This window comes from Bemisia tabaci, chromosome 2, assembly GCF_918797505.1.
Source record: "Bemisia tabaci chromosome 2, PGI_BMITA_v3".
NCBI classification, from domain to species: domain Eukaryota; kingdom Metazoa; phylum Arthropoda; class Insecta; order Hemiptera; family Aleyrodidae; genus Bemisia; species Bemisia tabaci.
The window spans coordinates 56,384,337-56,401,418 of NC_092794.1; the positions used below are offsets into that span (position 1 = coordinate 56,384,337).

The 17,082-nt window shown below is 36.7% G+C and overlaps 1 protein-coding gene across 6 annotated transcripts in view; it reads left to right on the forward strand.

The window, feature by feature from the left end:
• Nucleotides 1–17,082, forward strand: part of baz (par-3 family cell polarity regulator) — a 59,769-nt gene that overhangs the window by 30,273 nt on the left and 12,414 nt on the right. For 3 of the 6 annotated variants that reach the window (XM_072295905.1, XM_072295900.1, XM_072295901.1), the window contains 14 exons: nt 2,404–2,622; nt 3,537–3,775; nt 4,605–4,757; nt 5,472–5,675; nt 6,811–7,252; nt 7,853–8,026; nt 8,902–9,250; nt 10,003–10,296; nt 11,045–11,185; nt 12,071–12,159; nt 13,012–13,136; nt 13,752–13,838; nt 14,413–14,591; nt 16,313–16,360. In XM_072295905.1, the coding sequence (XP_072152006.1) occupies nt 2,404–2,622; nt 3,537–3,775; nt 4,605–4,757; nt 5,472–5,675; nt 6,811–7,252; nt 7,853–8,026; nt 8,902–9,250; nt 10,003–10,296; nt 11,045–11,185; nt 12,071–12,159; nt 13,012–13,136; nt 13,752–13,838; nt 14,413–14,591; nt 16,313–16,360 (2,743 nt within the window). The remainder of the gene's footprint in view (nt 1–2,403; nt 2,623–3,536; nt 3,776–4,604; nt 4,758–5,471; nt 5,676–6,810; nt 7,253–7,852; nt 8,027–8,901; nt 9,251–10,002; nt 10,297–11,044; nt 11,186–12,070; nt 12,160–13,011; nt 13,137–13,751; nt 13,839–14,412; nt 14,592–16,312; nt 16,361–17,082) is intronic. The other 3 variants (XM_072295902.1, XM_072295903.1, XM_072295904.1) reach the window with 3 other exon arrangements.

Sequence of the window (17,082 nt, forward strand, 5' to 3'; positions counted from 1 at the left end):
CGGGCTATAGTTCCTATCGCCGGGCTTTACACTTTATCGCCTGGCTGTTGCTTTTTCGCCATCGATTATAAAAGGCTATAAGAAATTGTGTAGAAATTCGTGTGCTTTGGAAATCATTAAGTTTGATACGGAACCACCTCAATATTGACAAAACACACTCCATATTTTCCTTTAATACATATTTTTTTTCATCAATTAAAATGAGAATAATCCATACAGGATGTGCAAACATTTCAAAATCATGAGTTGAATAACGCTGACTCCGCCAGATTAAATATTAGAGCCTAACATAAAGCGGAGCGGCGACGCACTGGCGCCTACAAACCTAACAGGGATACTTCACGCATTGCGCAACCTGTGAAGTATCCCTGTTAGGTTTGTAGGCGCCAATGCGCGTTTCGCGCTGGCTGCCCGCCTGCCGCGCCGCAGCGTGCCACAGCGCTTGAAGCAACTATTTCACACCAGAGGTATTGCACAGTATCATACGAAACTGAAGGTGCTCTAATATATTAGTAATGGCAGGCATCCATCAAAAGTACGGATTTTTCCTCGCAAAATAAATCAAGATACTTCGGCCCAAAAAGAGAGCAGTATTCCAAAAACTTATTAAGTCCGGGAAACAACGATTTACTCTGTTCAACGTCATTTCTTGAAAACTTAGGTGATTTTTCTTCACGGTGTGACCATTTTTCTATGAAAATGGTGAGCAATGATCTTGGCTCAGTCTCTTTTGAAAAAATCAAACAGGAGTGGAGATTTTTAAATTCCGCAATCGAGGTACGCGTTTTTGCAGCCTCACCGTCGATATGCACTTACATAGGTAATCTCTCAAATTTTGAAGAGCGACCGGAAACGTCCTCGGGAAATTTCCGGACTTTCCCGATAAATCCGGAAACTTTCCCGATAATGCCGGAACTTTCCCGATAATGCCGGAACTTTCCCGATAATGCCGGGAACTTTCCCGATTTTTCCGGGAACTTCCCCGATATTTCCGGGAACTTTCCCCATTATCAGCACTTGACTTTACTGAAGAACTTTCATACCTTGACGCGTCTATACTCTCCCTTTTTTTTCTCCTCTTTTTTTTCTCTGGTTTTTCCCTCCTTTTTTTGACGTTCTGCCGCAAACAGAGCAGAAAAGACAGTAGACGTTAATATCGAGTTCATGTGAGATGCAGCGTAACTCGGAGAGAGGAGAGTGTGCGGCAGACCTTGCCGGTATAACGCAGCCTCGATGGTCCACCGACCGCGCGAAGCGACGCGAATGCTTGTTAGGTGATTTCCGAGCAGCCGGCGTCCGTATTTGAATCAGTCGATGTTGAAACTTAACAAGCCAATTTTATGATAAACCCTGAGCTCTCTAAGAATGCCCGTACCCTAGAACCTATCAGTCGATGGACTTGTTCGGTTGTAACATGGACTGGCTCATTTGACAAATAAAGCTCTGGGCAGTGTTGCCGAATATGTGAGCATACAATGCGGTCCCTCCGTGACGTCATGGAGGTCCGCAAATATTACACTTCTGTGAAATGGGATATTGCCTTAGTATCATAGAGAAAAAAAAGGAGGTGTTTGCATCTTGAGGTTTGTTTACCCTGTGACGTAGGTCGGTACAACCTGGCCAGCGAAATCCGAAATTCGAAGTACGAAAAACGAACCATAATGTCCCATTTTTTTGTTTAAATCAACTCATGATATAATTTCAAGCACTTTTTATGGAATGACTTTTTTCCATAAATTACACCATTTCCGAGAAAATTGATGATAAAAGTCGCTGTACCGACCTACGTCATCAAAAAAATCCAAGATGCCCGAAATGCAAACACCTCCTTTTTTTTTTCTCTATGCCTTAGTATGGGCACTCGAATGTTGCAAAATATCCGACGATAAAGTGTAAATCTCTGAGAAATACCATAGGTATTTATCTTTGGAATTCATGCAGACAAGCTTGATCAAAGTGTGGGTTACATCATCCGAAAAATTCAAAGGAAAATATTCTTAAGCTTTCTAGAAAGTATATTTTTATGAGTAAGAATTTGGCAACGTCCAGAGCAGTACACCTTTGCGTAGGAACGTATAAGACAAAACTTGAAGATTTCCATGCATCTGTACGTATATTCTCAATCCCTTGGTCCCAGAGGGAGTGAGCCGAAATTATTATGTTGGAATCTACCTAAGTTTTTGTATCTATGAGCGCTTCACTACTAAAGTAAAAGGTGTCATCATTTCGCCGGGAAGTTTTGAAAATTCCAGGACCCTCCCCCCCCCCCTCCTTTCGTTTCTACTTATGTTGGTTCCTTAATTTTTTTTTAATTCTTAAATCTCTTGCAATATTCTTTCATGGCTCTAATTCATGAAGCAATTGTATTTCTTTTAATTCTAATTTTTTTGGTAATGATTTCAGGTTACCAATGAGCAGATAGCGGGCGGAGTACCTGTCTCACTTCAGGTACGACGGGGTAGTGAGCCGGCACTGAATTTGCTGTTAGCTAATTCAGCATTGCATGCTGATGCAGGCATGAGCAACTGCTATAGTGCAGGAGGTCCCCATCCTATGATCTGTGATCAGAATAAACGGTGGTCAGCAGCCCCTCTCATCATCGAACCACCCACCTCAGACAAGGTATTTATCTCTACATCTGTTGGACTAATTTATGCCATGAAGGACCAATGTTTCTGGTTCTCTTAGTTTCTTTGAACTAATAGGTAATTTTATGGATAAGCAAGGATTAGTGGCTCCTAATTGGAAAATGTAGTCCAGTTATTAGTTTCTAAGATAATAAATAATCGGACTGTTTTAGGGATCTGAATATCAGGTCGTCAATCGATCAGAAGAAAGAAAATTCTGGGTTCTTTAAATTTTTAGTTTTGCCGAAGAATAAACGTTTAAAAGTCTTGAAATTGTTTTGAAATTTTTCCTGAGGTCCAGAATTTGTTGCTTTCTCATTAGTCTGAAAGTTATTCAACTCCATGAGTTCAGTTTGAATTTAAGCTCTCTGTTAGCTTGCATGTCGTTTGCCAGTGCATTTGTAAGATCAGAAAACGGACAAATTTAGTGCATTATCGGCTAGTATTAAGAGTTACCGCAAAAAAACAAAACAAAAGGGAAGTCTTTTTTATGAACAAATGCTCTAATTTTTCAATTCCAGGTTTTACTTTTGCCTCATGATATTGCTTATAACTACTTCAAATTGATTTTTAAAAAAACAAAAAAAAACCGACATTTTTGGCAATTTTTAAAACTACAAACGTGTAATCAGTAATTTAGGTGAGAATTGATTAAAATATAGATTGGATTTGGCAAGTATCGACCCTGATAGTGAGCACCGAAAATCTGATTGACTTTGATACCTGTTACTCAAGCTAAGGGTTGAAATGTTGTAGTTACCTAGTAGAATGTATGCAAACAACCCCGAATTTATCACAAAGCTTTGAAGTATTGCTTCAAAACGTTTATTCCTCTTGAAAAGAAGAATACCATTTTCTTCTCTAAGTAAAGTAGCATCAACATGAATAATGCTGGAAACCTCTTTATAGGTGGATCGGTTAAGCAATGGCCATGGTGAATGGAATAGGTATCAGAACAGTACTCCACGTCCTCATGTCCAACAGTTACAAACCCATTTCACCCAGTGTCTCACCAATAATTTTCATGGAAATAATGACTGGGATACATATCAACCTAATCCTGTTCAGCCTCAACCGCAGCGTCTACATACGCCTTTTGCCCGAGATGGATCCAATAGGCTCTCTATGCAATTTTCTAGTGATTCCAGGTGAGTATCTAATAAAATTCTTTCTTATGAGCCCATTTAAGGTTCCTGTGATCTTGAAATTTGATTTTTTTAAAAAAAAATTTCTTGAAACTACTTGCTATGTAAAAAAAAAAGGTATGAAAGTTAATAAAGGTCTTGGGACTTTTGAATTCAGGGTCCAATTGAAATGTAACAGCAGTCTTTGAGTTGTACTCAGCTTTTATATATTTTACTGCACCTTAGCTCATTCTTATGTGATTTTAAGTGCCATGCATTGTGCATCTACTTGTTACAAAGATTTTCGCAAGAAATTCCTTTTTTTTAACATCTGTGAAAAACTTTGTAATAGTCTTGAAAGTCCCTGAAAAATCATGGTAGGTACTCAAAACCCTTGATTTTATTTTTGCTGCAGTTTCTCTGCTTTCCATCTTGTGGCAATTAAGGATAAATTCCTCGTCAAAAAAGTACTTTTCATATGTGAAATTAATCAAAAATGAACTTCACAACGTCACTTAATGGGAAACTCTTCCATATACCTCATTTTTGCGGGAGTCTATACAACAGAACATGAAGAAAATTAGGTAAAGGACTTACTTATCCTCCTAAAAGACAATCGGTCTCGTAACATTCTCTTACGATTCAAAGATTTGAAAAGAAACTTACAGCTCAAAGAAGGTAGTAATGTATCCAAGGAGGTTGTTGATATGCTATGCAATTTTTACAAAGATTTCTTAATCTAAATACTGGTGCCTTTTCAGTATCTCTCTCTAGGATTTCTTAGAATGGAGAATTTTTAAGCTTGCAAAATATTTTCTTCATTACTTCAATACTTTTTCTTATTCTTCCACAGTGGCTTCAGGTGGATCGATGCGGCCGATCGGGTAAACAAACGAGGGCTTACATCCTCTTTGTCCCTTCCGCGCGAACACAGGAGAAAAGAACCTTTAGGCCAAGCAAACAGCAACCCAATTGTGGGCACCTCCTTTTCAGTAGCTGAACAAAAGTAAGTAACAGTTTATTTTGGTGTAGTGTGTAAATTGTCCTTGCGGACTGAGGAATATTGAGGAATAAATTTCCAACTTTGATAAGTTTATCGAAAAAAATTATCATGTGGCATTCTCATGAAGTTCAGCAGCCTCTTGAGGATTGTAACGGAGTAATTAATGTTTAAGGTTTTAATTTTTCTCAAGTGATTCAGTCAATGGAATTCACTTAATTTCTCAGCCAGTTTTTTTTTAAAGTTGACCACCCCAAACCTATTTAGGGGACAGGGAAGTGAATATGCATATTTATTAATCAAAAAATTTGAAATGGAGGAGGTCAAGAGTTAAGAAAACGTTTAAAAATTAGTATCCTACAAATGAACAGAATGAACTTGTCATGTTTTTATATTCTTTCAATCAGAAGTCATAGATCCCTCTTGCCTGGGAAGTCCCCTTGTTTCGTATCAAGTCAGCTTATGAATTTTTAAGGAAATAGATTGGTAAGATCAAATCCACCAATCCATCCAATTCTATGGAAGTCTACAGTTTCTTGCAAGAAGCTGTGTTTTTTTTCTCCTCCCACTCTTTTTCCAAAAACTTTAGTTTTATTTCCTCCTCCCTTGTTGACATCCATCCTCAGGCAGCATTTTATAATATATTAACTTCTCTATAACACTGAATCTCCTCAATATCCAAATTAAATTTTCTAAACTAAAATGTTTTATTGTTTTCAGGAAAGAATTCATTGTGTTAGATTGCACCAGTGGTTCATTGGGTATTCATGTTGTGCCAGACTATGATTCCTATGGCGGAGAGAGAGGTCTCTTAGTCAAAGGTATTGAACCAGGTGGCACAGTCGATCTGGATGGTAGGCTTGCTGTTGGTGACAAAATTGTTGAGATCAATGGAAAGCAGCTTGTCGGCCAACCTTTTCATATGTAAGTTTCTCAGTATTATTAACTCCCGTTGATATTAACAACTTATGATGTGTTTAGTTTTTGCCCAACCCCTATTTTTGTCCATAGTGAAAGTACATCAATTTTTTAAAATTGGATGCTTCATCTTTCTGAATTAGGGGTGCTGAAAGAACCGAAGTGCTGACTGTTTTTCAGGATCCATCTTTCCCATACCATACTCTCATGGCACAACCTTCACTTTTTGGTACTTGACAATTTTCAGATTTTCAACTTCTCGCAGTTAAGGCCTGACTTATTCTTGAAGTTTAATTTTTCATCAGTCTTTAAAATACTTATAATGCTCTTGGTGATCTCTTAATGCACTTTTATAGCTAAGAAGGTGAAAGTATAAATGAAAAGGCAGTGAAAATGATGAATGAGAAATTCAAGTTTATTCGAGGGACCTGTTCGCTGTTTAGCATTAATAGCAGAGTTGTCTGAGACTATTTACACTCTGAGTGACTTTAATTTCCGAAAAGAGAAAAAAAGGCCAATTAATTCACGCAATGCGCCAATTACAATTTTATGATATCCAATCACTCCACGTAATATGTTATGACAGCCTTGTTAAAAAATTTTAACCTTTGAATTTTTGATAGAGTAACATCGTTCCTTAGCATGGCACTTTTAGGTATTGTGTTTGGAAAAAACAGTCAGTGAAATTACTAGGAGCTCCCATTTTTCTATGCCCCGTCACACTTCATACTACTACGCTAAAAAGTACCTTGCAAAGTATGTGAAACTGGCTCCAACTGACCCTCCTTCAGTTTTCTGGAGATGTCATACAAAGTGTGTCGAAAAAGTCAAATAATTTGAAAAAGAGAATCTTGAGAAAAAGAAAATAAACTGAAAAATTCACCTAGCTACTGGGTTAATTTTTCAGACTTCCTTCAAGAAAATGCGATGTATAACCCCGCTGAAGACCCCTCATCTGTGGTCCTGGAAAACAATAGTGGAAACAATGATTTGTCCCCGGAGCTTTAGATTATTCTTATAATGCCCGCCATTTTTCACTCTTGCCTCTCTGAAGAGGGTTTTTGATCTGTTAGTATGGAGCTCTGTCTCACTGGGAAAAGAGGTGTCCCTCTTCATCACGATTATGTTATTTTTTTTACAGAGTTCAAGAAATTTTCCGGGATTCTGTGAAGTCTCCTGAGCTAAGATTACGGGTGATAAAGAATCCTAGTGAAGGAGGGAAAAAGCAGCCGCCACCGCCTATTTTCCCAACAAGTACAAGCAGTGCCAATTTGAAAAACAAGGAGAACCAAGGGTCTGTCAGCAATAGTGAACAAATGGTGGAAAGCGAAGAGACAGTAGCAAGCGCTAACAGCAAAATGGCAACCGTCTCGCCTACCAAAAAATTGCCGAACATGCTTTCGCTTAACCACGTGCAGCAGCCAACAGTAAATCCGCTGATGACAGCAAATACTCGACGAATCGGGCGCAGGATGGAATTAGAGCTGCTCAAAGGGCCTCACGGACTTGGTTTCAGCATCACAACAAGAGATAATCCTGCTGGAGGGAACTGTCCCATTTACATCAAGAATATTTTACCCAAGGTATGACATACCAAGTAGGATTTGTGATAATTCCTGAAAAGCCCTTGATAATTTTGAATTTTTATCAAATTTCTGAGTTGTTGTATTTCCTTGATTTTGAATTTTTTTTCTTAATTTACGTAATTATAAATGCTTGAATTTTTCAACATTCAGCATTTCTTTTACAAACGTTTGACGAATTGATCATTTGTTTTTTTTTTTGTATTGGAGACTTACGGAACGTCCTATTGCGTTCTTTGTGCGTCAGACACTCGTTTTTTTACACTGGAAGTAGAGAATGCAGGTATTTGAAGAGGAATCTTTTGTTCTTAAGTTTTTAATTTTAAATTTTTTCATCTATATTGAAAGTGTCTCTCCCTTTAAAGTCAAGGTATTATACGCTTTCAATATTTTGCACATTTTATAGAATATTTTAGCAAAATACACTTCTTGAATAACTTATTGAAGATTTTTTTTTAAAAATAAAAAATAAATGTTGCTCATAAGCTGACGACTTAATCTTCCTCTCAGTGAAACTTCAATTCATCTGGCTATAATGGATGCTGTGAATTCATAACTAAATAAAAAAGATTACTTAGTACTCTGGTTTAATGTTTTCAGGGTGCCGCTGTAGAAGATGGAAGGTTGCGACCAGGTGATAGATTATTGGCTGTTAATGACGTTGAACTTACAGGCAAAAGTCAGGCTGATGCTGTCAGTCTTTTGCGGAACACACCTCCTGGTAGTACAGTTCGCATTGTTGTCTCTCGACAAGATGATAGCCAACGCTCAGGGGTGAGTTTTGCCCCTTCTATTTTGTCTTGCTCCATGTTTAAATTTTGTGAAGAGAAGTAAAAGGGGTAAAATTTAAATTGCAAGGAGAAGTAAAATTGAGGGTGTGGTTGCCAATGAAAACAAATTTTTAATTGTATTAAGTTTTTTTAAAATTTTATCATATATTAATTTTTTAACTATCATAAGGTTTTATCAATTAAAGACTGATTAATCATTTATTTCCATTCTTATCTTTGTTAGCCTAAAAGAGAAAAATAGAAAAAACCCTAAAAAAATGGATATTTGCTTAAGGAGCCACAGGAGACTCTAATAACTGACTCTGAACTTGTGTTTTTCGATGACAACTTTGGCAAATTATTAAGAGCAACCAACATGTCCAAAGTATGAATCTAGGGAGTCTGTTGACCAACTTCAGCAAAATCGGGCAGTAACTGCTAGATTAGTAGTGGCCTCAAGAAACGTGTTTTTGAAGAGTAAATATATATGCACAAACTCTTTAGAAACTCCATCTACTAGTGTTTAAATGCACACATCTGAATTTATTTTTATGAAAAAAACAAGCGCAATTCTTTTGAGTTAGCAACAGAACGCAATAGATACAATTTCTTTGAAATCCACTTAAAAATCTCCTATGAATGTTGTATGGCTGGATTGAATCAGGTATATCTTGAGCAAAGTGACCGAAAATATGTCAAAATAATCTCCTTAATTGAAGTAACAATAAGTGATGAATGAGGAATTTAGACTCAAGTTGCTGTGAGGAATTCTGACTCAAGTTGGTGTGAGAATTCAGACTCAAGTTGCTGTTTTCATTTCTTTTTATTTTCTGTATTATTTTATCAGAGGTTCTTACATCCTTATTTTTTGTTTTGCAGGATTTGTGTGTTGACAGAGACAGGGAGTTAATAAGCAAGCGCCTTAGTCATGGACCAGTTAGACGAGAGGAGAACGAAGAAGAGACTAACGTCAGATGGGTCGAGAAGAGCGACAGATCCGAGAAAACAGACGTTGAAAAGAACTCAATAAAACAAGAGCTTAACAGGTCATCTGAATACCTGAGTGATAGCAAATCAAAATCTAATTCTTTGGATCGCAGTCATTCTCTACCATGGAAACGGAAGGAAATTTTGACTTTCGATATACCTGTCCATGACACGGAGAAAGCCGGACTAGGAGTCAGTGTCAAAGGCAAGACCTCTGCAAACCATTCAGGGAAGAAAAACAGTAAGTTTAAAAAAAATATGGCTCTATTTTCCTGAATTAAATGATTGATTTGTTGTCTGGAATTGTGTACTAGTAACTGATAATTGAATTTAATAGTTCCAAATTCTGCTTGCGCTCCCTAAAAATCGAAATAAAAAGACAATTCAGGAAATCCGTAGAAGCTCTGTCAAAGAATAAAGGAGTGCCGTTGAAATTCTGAGCTTGCGTAATAATAGAAAAAGAGTGCAACAGCAATCCAGTCTGCTTTTCTTTTTGCAAGCCTTTTCTGTCACTGCTACTTATATTGTAGTTTTATTTTTTGATAACATTTTTGTTGAGGATATACAGATTGATTTTGAGTCAACAGCGACTCCACGGGAAAAGAGGAGTCCTATTCAGATTTGTTTCTGTGATGGAGAAATGGCAAGGCACTATCTCTTGCCTCAACTAAACATTCAATACAAGTATTTTTACCTTATCAATATGATTGCTATAAGCGATACTACGTAGGATTTTCTCTATTTCTAAGAGTGATTAAGTACTTATTCCTAACTTATTCTATTACGAATGTTAGCCCTGGGTCCGTCCTTATGGCCACTACATTTGGTTGTAATATAGAGTTATCAAAATTTATTTTTGATGGATGATGTCCTCCGTAAAAAGAAGGAAAATTATCTTCCATTAACGAGGTCTATCAAGTCATCAACAAAAAGTTTCCTGCTTTACTTCATAAAATGAATTATTCTAGTTTAACTTTGAATTTTTTTTCTTAGTTTCAGGCACTGATCTAGGCATTTTCATAAAGAGTGTGCTACATGGAGGAGCAGCGTCCCGGGACGGTCGTCTGAAGACCAACGATCAACTCTTATCTGTTAATGGGATCTCATTACTGCACCAAAGCAACACTGCAGCCATGGAAACGTTGCGTACAGCCATGCTGCACGAAGAAGGTCCAGTCCCTGGTGCTATTACGATAACAGTCGCTCGTCGCAATTCTTCACCCTCAACATCGCCAGTGCAACACAAGCGTTCTGATTCGGCATCTAGTCATATTACTAACTCATCATGTACGTATTTCTTAGCCTCCTGATTTGCCAAACAGGCAAATTGAAAATCTTTAAGTAGTTTAGTAATCTATAGATCGTATTCGATACATCAAACGGCTGAGAATGTATCGATATCGATTGGTTCAAAATATAAACATAGCCTCAAAAGTAAATTCAGAAATCTGAGAGAATGGGTCTTTTGTAACAGATTTTTTATTCTTTTGCGTACCTAATGCCAATTTAAAGTGAAATTGTTAGGAATTTTCTCATTTTCAGCTTTTCCAACTTAAATCCTTACAGTTTGGTTTGAGGTTATGTGCTATTGTTTTGAACCAAACGATACATCGAACCGTTATCGAATACGGTCTATTTACCTCTAGCAGCTTATGTCCTTAGGCTGTTTGTAAAACATGTGACGCTAAATTTTGGATTTTTCGTCCTCCTCCCTCGCACCGCTTATGTGATGCAAGTTCTTATCCAAGAATTTGACTTTCTCTCATTGGAATTCATGATCTATTCATCGCGGTCAAGGCTTTTATAGTATGACATCAACTTTGTTGTAATTTATTTTAAAGGAACCTTGATAAAGAATGATTCTTCTTCAATAATTTCTCTGAATTTTAAAGTGATCTAGGTGAAGGTGATCCTAAGTTTACGTTTTCATTCACAATATCCTACGCAAGTTATTTATTCATTTTCACCTTTGCTAAGTAATATTTGATGGAAGTATAGCAGGCAATCATAATTTTATTTTATTTTTTTTTTGCAGCAAATACTGAAACGTTTTGTGCGAATCGCTCAGACCCTGAAAATAGTGCTCATACAACAACAGACAACTCAGGAACAAGTGAAAACTCTGACAACACAGTTATCTTCATGCCGCATAAACATCAAATAAGTCCTCAAATTGGTAATGGATTTTTTCAGATTATTGTTTTATGGTTTTAGTTAGCAGAATATGGCTGGTCCCTAAATCATCTGCATCTGAAATTAAAATTATCACAGAAATTAACGAGTAATTTGTCTTCCTCTTGGGAACGCATCACTAGTTTCATATTAATAGAAATGATTCCCTTAATTCTTGATTGTTTAAAAATTATTAAGTTCAATAAAAAAGCTACGGAAGTTTAGAAATATTTCACATCAAGGGAGTTAGGTGTATTAATGGTTGGCTGCCACCTTTTCCTCAGACTGCTTCCATTGTTGCTGAGTTTCGACTTTGTCCGGAGGTGGCTACCGCCAGCCATGATGTTTGAATGTATTTCGATGAGGATTTGAGTACCACAAGGGCCAATTTTTGCAAAAGCAGACTGTGTCTGCTTGGCCTCTTCTGCTTTTCTCGGCTTTGTTTACTTTCAAAGATTATGCGCAAACATCTGTATCACAAGCGTTGTGGAGCATGAATTAAACCTATCACATGCACCACTTTCCTTATAGAATCCTCTCAAAGCAAAGGATCGTAAGTGCCAATTTTCGCAGAAAAAAAATTTTTTTTCTGTTTCAGTCATATGTACTCAGATATCATTAGTGAATGTATCACATGATTATGAGCCACAATTCTGGCCTACATGACATCTCAAGCCATTGCAAATCAGTTTTTGTATCTCTTGCAAAATTAATCTTTTGCCACTTGCGAATTTAGACATTCTTTCACACTGCAGACGAATTATTGAATTATTGATTGAAACAGCTTGTCAAGCTCTGTTCTACTTGTTTTCTTCTGGTAAGCTCTGCCTGTAAATGTGAAACCAGTTCTTTTTTGGCTCCTGCTTATAGTGTACGTTACCATTTTCAGATGCGATCACTCTTAGGAATCCCGTACTTGACCGTCTGACCGGTCAAACTACTCATCATAATGGTCTTCGTAATCAAAGTTATTACAGGGTAAGATCCTTAATACTTAATCCTCAAATTTTTTGTCCGATCTGTTGCTATGCTTTGATGAAACAGAATGATCAGCTGTGGTTAACGCAATTATGATCTTTTCTTTTTAATCATACAATTTCTTTCAAGCTCATTCCTGGTAGATGGAACCACATATCAGTCAGAACTAACCGTGAGAATCTAAGCTACCAGGCTGTAAAAATCTTGCAGATTCCTCGATCTTTTTGTGGTAATTTTTAAGGTCATAGGTGGAGCTTCCTTTTCCTCAAGTTTTCGCTTCATTTTTAGCCTAACACAATCTGATTATAGCCTGAGAGAATCTGAAAAAATGGCAGAAATTGATGCAAAGTAATGATAACAGATCAATCGTGACAGGAACTCTTGTGAGAATTTCAAAATTGAGAACTCACCTCGGTAGGTAATCGCCCAAAATGTGTTTTCCCCAAAAAATTTTGGGTTTATGGTACCCTCCAAAAGCGCGACACTCCTTAAGCGTAACTTGGCCCCTGAAAATAACGTTTCTCAACATTTTTACTCTCTTATGGTATTGTTCTCAAATTTTCATTCATACTGGGTCATTTTCTAATATAGTACACCGAAGAACCCCTTACCATTTTGCACCTCTAAAATTGAGTTTTATCCTAAAACCTCATAATAATCAAAGTGTTACTCCTTTTATGGAGAGTTTGACCGAGAGTTTTCAACCAGAGGAGGTTGAAATTTGCAGGAAACTTTGTTTACTAATGAGACTTGTAGAAAAATTTCAACAAATCCTAACACAGAGGGTTGAAAAATCAGACCTTTTGGATCGTTTGACCCTGAGTGACCGCTAAACTAATGTTTCTTTTGCAGGCAACACACCAGACAACCCTAATGTTAAGTGGTGAAGATGATATGTCTAGCCCCACCATTAACGTTCCATCCAGTGATATTGTATTAATAGAAGAAGACAACCCTTACTCTATGCCATCCAACCGGTAAGCCTCACTTTTTTTCAACCCTTCAAATCAAAAGTTAAAGTATACAGCCACCTTCTTATTTTTTTAATTTTCAACTTTGATCCTTTTACAAAGCAGTGCCTTGATTACTGCGGAGGGGGGGGGGGGGGGGATTTATTCGCAAGGTTTTCTATATACTGGTGAAGTTTGCCAATATTGTCTCTTTGGAAAGCTGTGAGATTCTGGGGGGCATGATAATCAAGGAGAATCAATACTAGTTGCAATTACGGGGCAATTAACTTTTGATTCTTCAAATTTTCACAAAATGGAGGAAATTTTCTATGGCCCTTTGTAAAATTGTGTTTTGTAGATTTAGACTTAAAACTGTGCAGTTGTAATATCATGAAATGAACATTTGATACACTCAACACGTATGCATGTAGGCAAATATGGGGGTAACATCTATATTCTGTATGCCAGTAATTGCATCAATTATCAGTAGAGTTAATACAAACAGTATTTCCCTAAAAAGGTCTTAATTCAAAAATTTTAGCAAAGGGTTGGTGTGCAGTGCAATTTAAGTGCCCTAACATGAGAGTGTGACTAATATTTTCCAGAGGAATGATTTATGGGTATTTTTTTTTCTAATTTCAGAATACAAGGATTGGAAAACATTAGTGATAAACCTCAAAGACAGCGAAACAGTACCAGTAGTGCCACAGACATCACGTATGCAAGCCAGTGAGTATACTCTTGTCATTACATATGTAGGTGTTTATTACTATGCAGGGTGTATCAGACCATAAGGCCTCCATTTTCTTGAGGAACTAGCAACAAAAATGAACAGCCACTGTTTCATACACTTATCTATCCAAACACTCGATTATCTTGTGACATCATGATATTTGTTGGTGCGATAGTTTTCTGTTTACAAAGGGGCTGAATTTTTGGGGACTTTGAAATCCTTTCTTTCAGCTAAAATTTGCGTACACAAAAAACAGAAACCGTGCAGGCATTCTAATTTTTTTATATATTTTCCTAAAATTAATTTCAAGAAAAAGAGTGCAACAGCCCCACTTTAACTGTCCTTTGAGGATCAAAAATTCTCTGTCTCTTAAATCCATTTGAATGTCTTAGTTTGCCACTGTCAGTGATTTTTCTTTAGGTATCTTAGGCTCAAAAACCTGTTGGAAAGTCACTACATGCCATTTGGCACTAACAATATCCTTAAAAAAATGGATTTACTTACTTTTACAAGCTTTAAGACTGGGTGGAGTTTGGAAATCGGTAACGTTTTGATTTCTTTTCATTTTAGATTATCTCTAGAGGAAGCTGCTAAAGGTTTCTCAAGAGATGCATTTGGACGACAAAGTATGTCTGAAAAACGTCACGCAACGCTAGATGCCAAAAATACTGACACATACCAACGCAACAAGAAACTGCGTGAAGAAAGAGAGAAGGGTAAATGGAATGACTCATCTGGCTCAAATCACCGTAAGAAATTGATGATGCAGGAATTTATTTTTCATTTTCATGATGGAATAACTGTCTTGAGTGATGCTGATCATTTTCATCCTATCAAAGTCATTCTGCTATTCAGTGCCTTGTCAATGTTCCTATTGAATGCCAACATTTTTACAAACCTTCTCCTTTGCATTGCTGCATTTATTCCATATTTAATCAAGAATTCTGCTTTATTGGTCAAAAAGAGCTGTCAGAGAGTTAAATATCAGTAGGGGGCTGATCATAAAATACCCAACTCCGGAGGGTGGTATTTGGTACTGAAACAAGTTTCTGTCAATATAAAGTTATCAGATGGTATCATTTTTGAGTCATTACCAAATATTTGGTTGCTTCATTTTGGTGAAATTTGGAGTATTGAGGTTTGAGGAGAACCAAAAATTGTGTATTTATCATAAATGATCTAAATTTGCATCACAGTTACGTTGCAAGAAAGTGAGTAAAGAGCAAAAACTTGAATAAATTGGGTTGGGTATTTTATGGGCTGTCCCAAGGTTATTGAGTGCAAAATAGTAGGCATTTTTGAGAAGTAAATCTTGCCTGGAGACATTAAATGTATTTTGACCTGAATGAAACTGTCATGGACTGATTCTGTGTTCACTGTATTTGACATGAATGTTTCGGGAAAAAAAAAAAAAAAATCAAATTACCAATCTCTATTACACTCTTTAAGTTTTCTGCTCTTTCCAAGAGCGTTTTCGAATTTTATCTGCTTTTGAAGAGTACTAAAAACAAAATAAGCCAATTAAATCACAATCATTGAACATTCATACAGCGGATGATGTTGCTGCGAAAACAATCTTTTATTTTTGATTGGAGGTGTTTCTTCCCATTGCCTTGCTTCACCACTGTGCCACTGATGCATTCATGTCTACAAGTTTGAATAATGTGCTGACGTATCAAAAACTATTTAGCCCTTTTTAAATATGTGACATACGAAGATAGAAGAGTTGAGAGATTTTTAGGATGACTCAAAGTATTCCAAATTTATTTCTCATGGATCTATATTTTGAAAATATTATGCACAAAATACCAAGAAATTCAGCGCAAGTTAAATTCCGATTTTATGGTGTTCCTGACAACCTCCTGAGTGTGATGAGCTTTTACTTTTTTTTTACCCAGCAGGTTGAGAAGATAAGACAAATGAAAAAAATAAAATTCTGTCAAATTATAACATGCGGTGCAGACAGGAGGCGGAGAAATTCTCTTTTCAGCCCTGCTTTTCTCCCGATTGGCACATGGAAAGTTAGGTTATAAACTCATTGTCTTTATGAGGTGGTGAGGAACATCTTATCAAATACGTAATATCGAAATTTAACCAGCACCTAATTTCTTGGTATTGTGCACGAGGTCCTTCGGCAAAATATCTAAGATCAGAAAGAATGTTTACAATCTCTTACCATAAGCCAATATTCCAAGAGTGATCCACATACGTTTCATTGCCTCTATTTCTCTTATATTACTCAAAAAAGACCTTTAAAATCCACCCATCTCTGAGTGAGGTGAACCAATGTAATGTGATGTTATTTTTATATATGAAATTGCATTGTTGAGGGATAACTAATTTAATTTCTTGTTGTGTTTTGTTGAAATTTACTAATTCATTACTTCATGTGCTGATGTTCCGTCCTTTTTCTAATGCCTTCTTTCACTTGCATTAACGCCTGTCATTGCTTTTTATTTTAATGCATCAGGAGCAGTCTACCGAGTTAGTTCCGCTGAGTCGATTCCGAGATCAGAGCGTACGTAACTTCATCTTTTATCTATCATCTCCTTTCATCTGTGTGCTTATATTCAATGAGGGAAGCATTTTTGATTTCAAAACTTTTTTGATGCTATTTTGTTAATGTATTATTCAAGTGGTCAGGGGTGCAGAGAGTTCTTAGCCTTCCCATTTTGAAAACCTTTTTCCCCCCATAATTCATAAAAGCTATGACCTTTTCCCCCCTTATTTCGTCTGTTGTGATTGTGCAAAAAACTCGCCTATTACACTACAGTTATCAAATTTTCAACTGTAAATATGTGAATTTCTCCTTAAATCTACACAAAGCAGGTGAATTCCAGAAGATTATGCAATTTTGATGCTGTTACAAGCCGCCCCTCCCAAGTTTTCAAGTTTCCCATCTATTTACGTAAGCTGCCATAACTACAAAATATAGAGAAAATGATCAGGAAATTTCTGCACTCCTGAAAGCGGTGGTGGCAGAGTAATATTTCTATGCTGAAAATTACACCTCTGCCTTTTTTTTAAATTTTATAATAAGGAGTCTATTGTTGTGCTTTTTTACGTTTTGGAATCGTCCTGAACAGCGTGATGGCCCGAAGGTTTTTCAATTTCTTTTAAGTTCCATCTCTCCTTAACTTTTTAGTCTTTATCATGCATGGAAAAAATAATCAAACTTTTCCCTCCGAAAATTACCAAAAACGATTATTCGAAGATTGCATCCAATGTTTAACAAAGGAA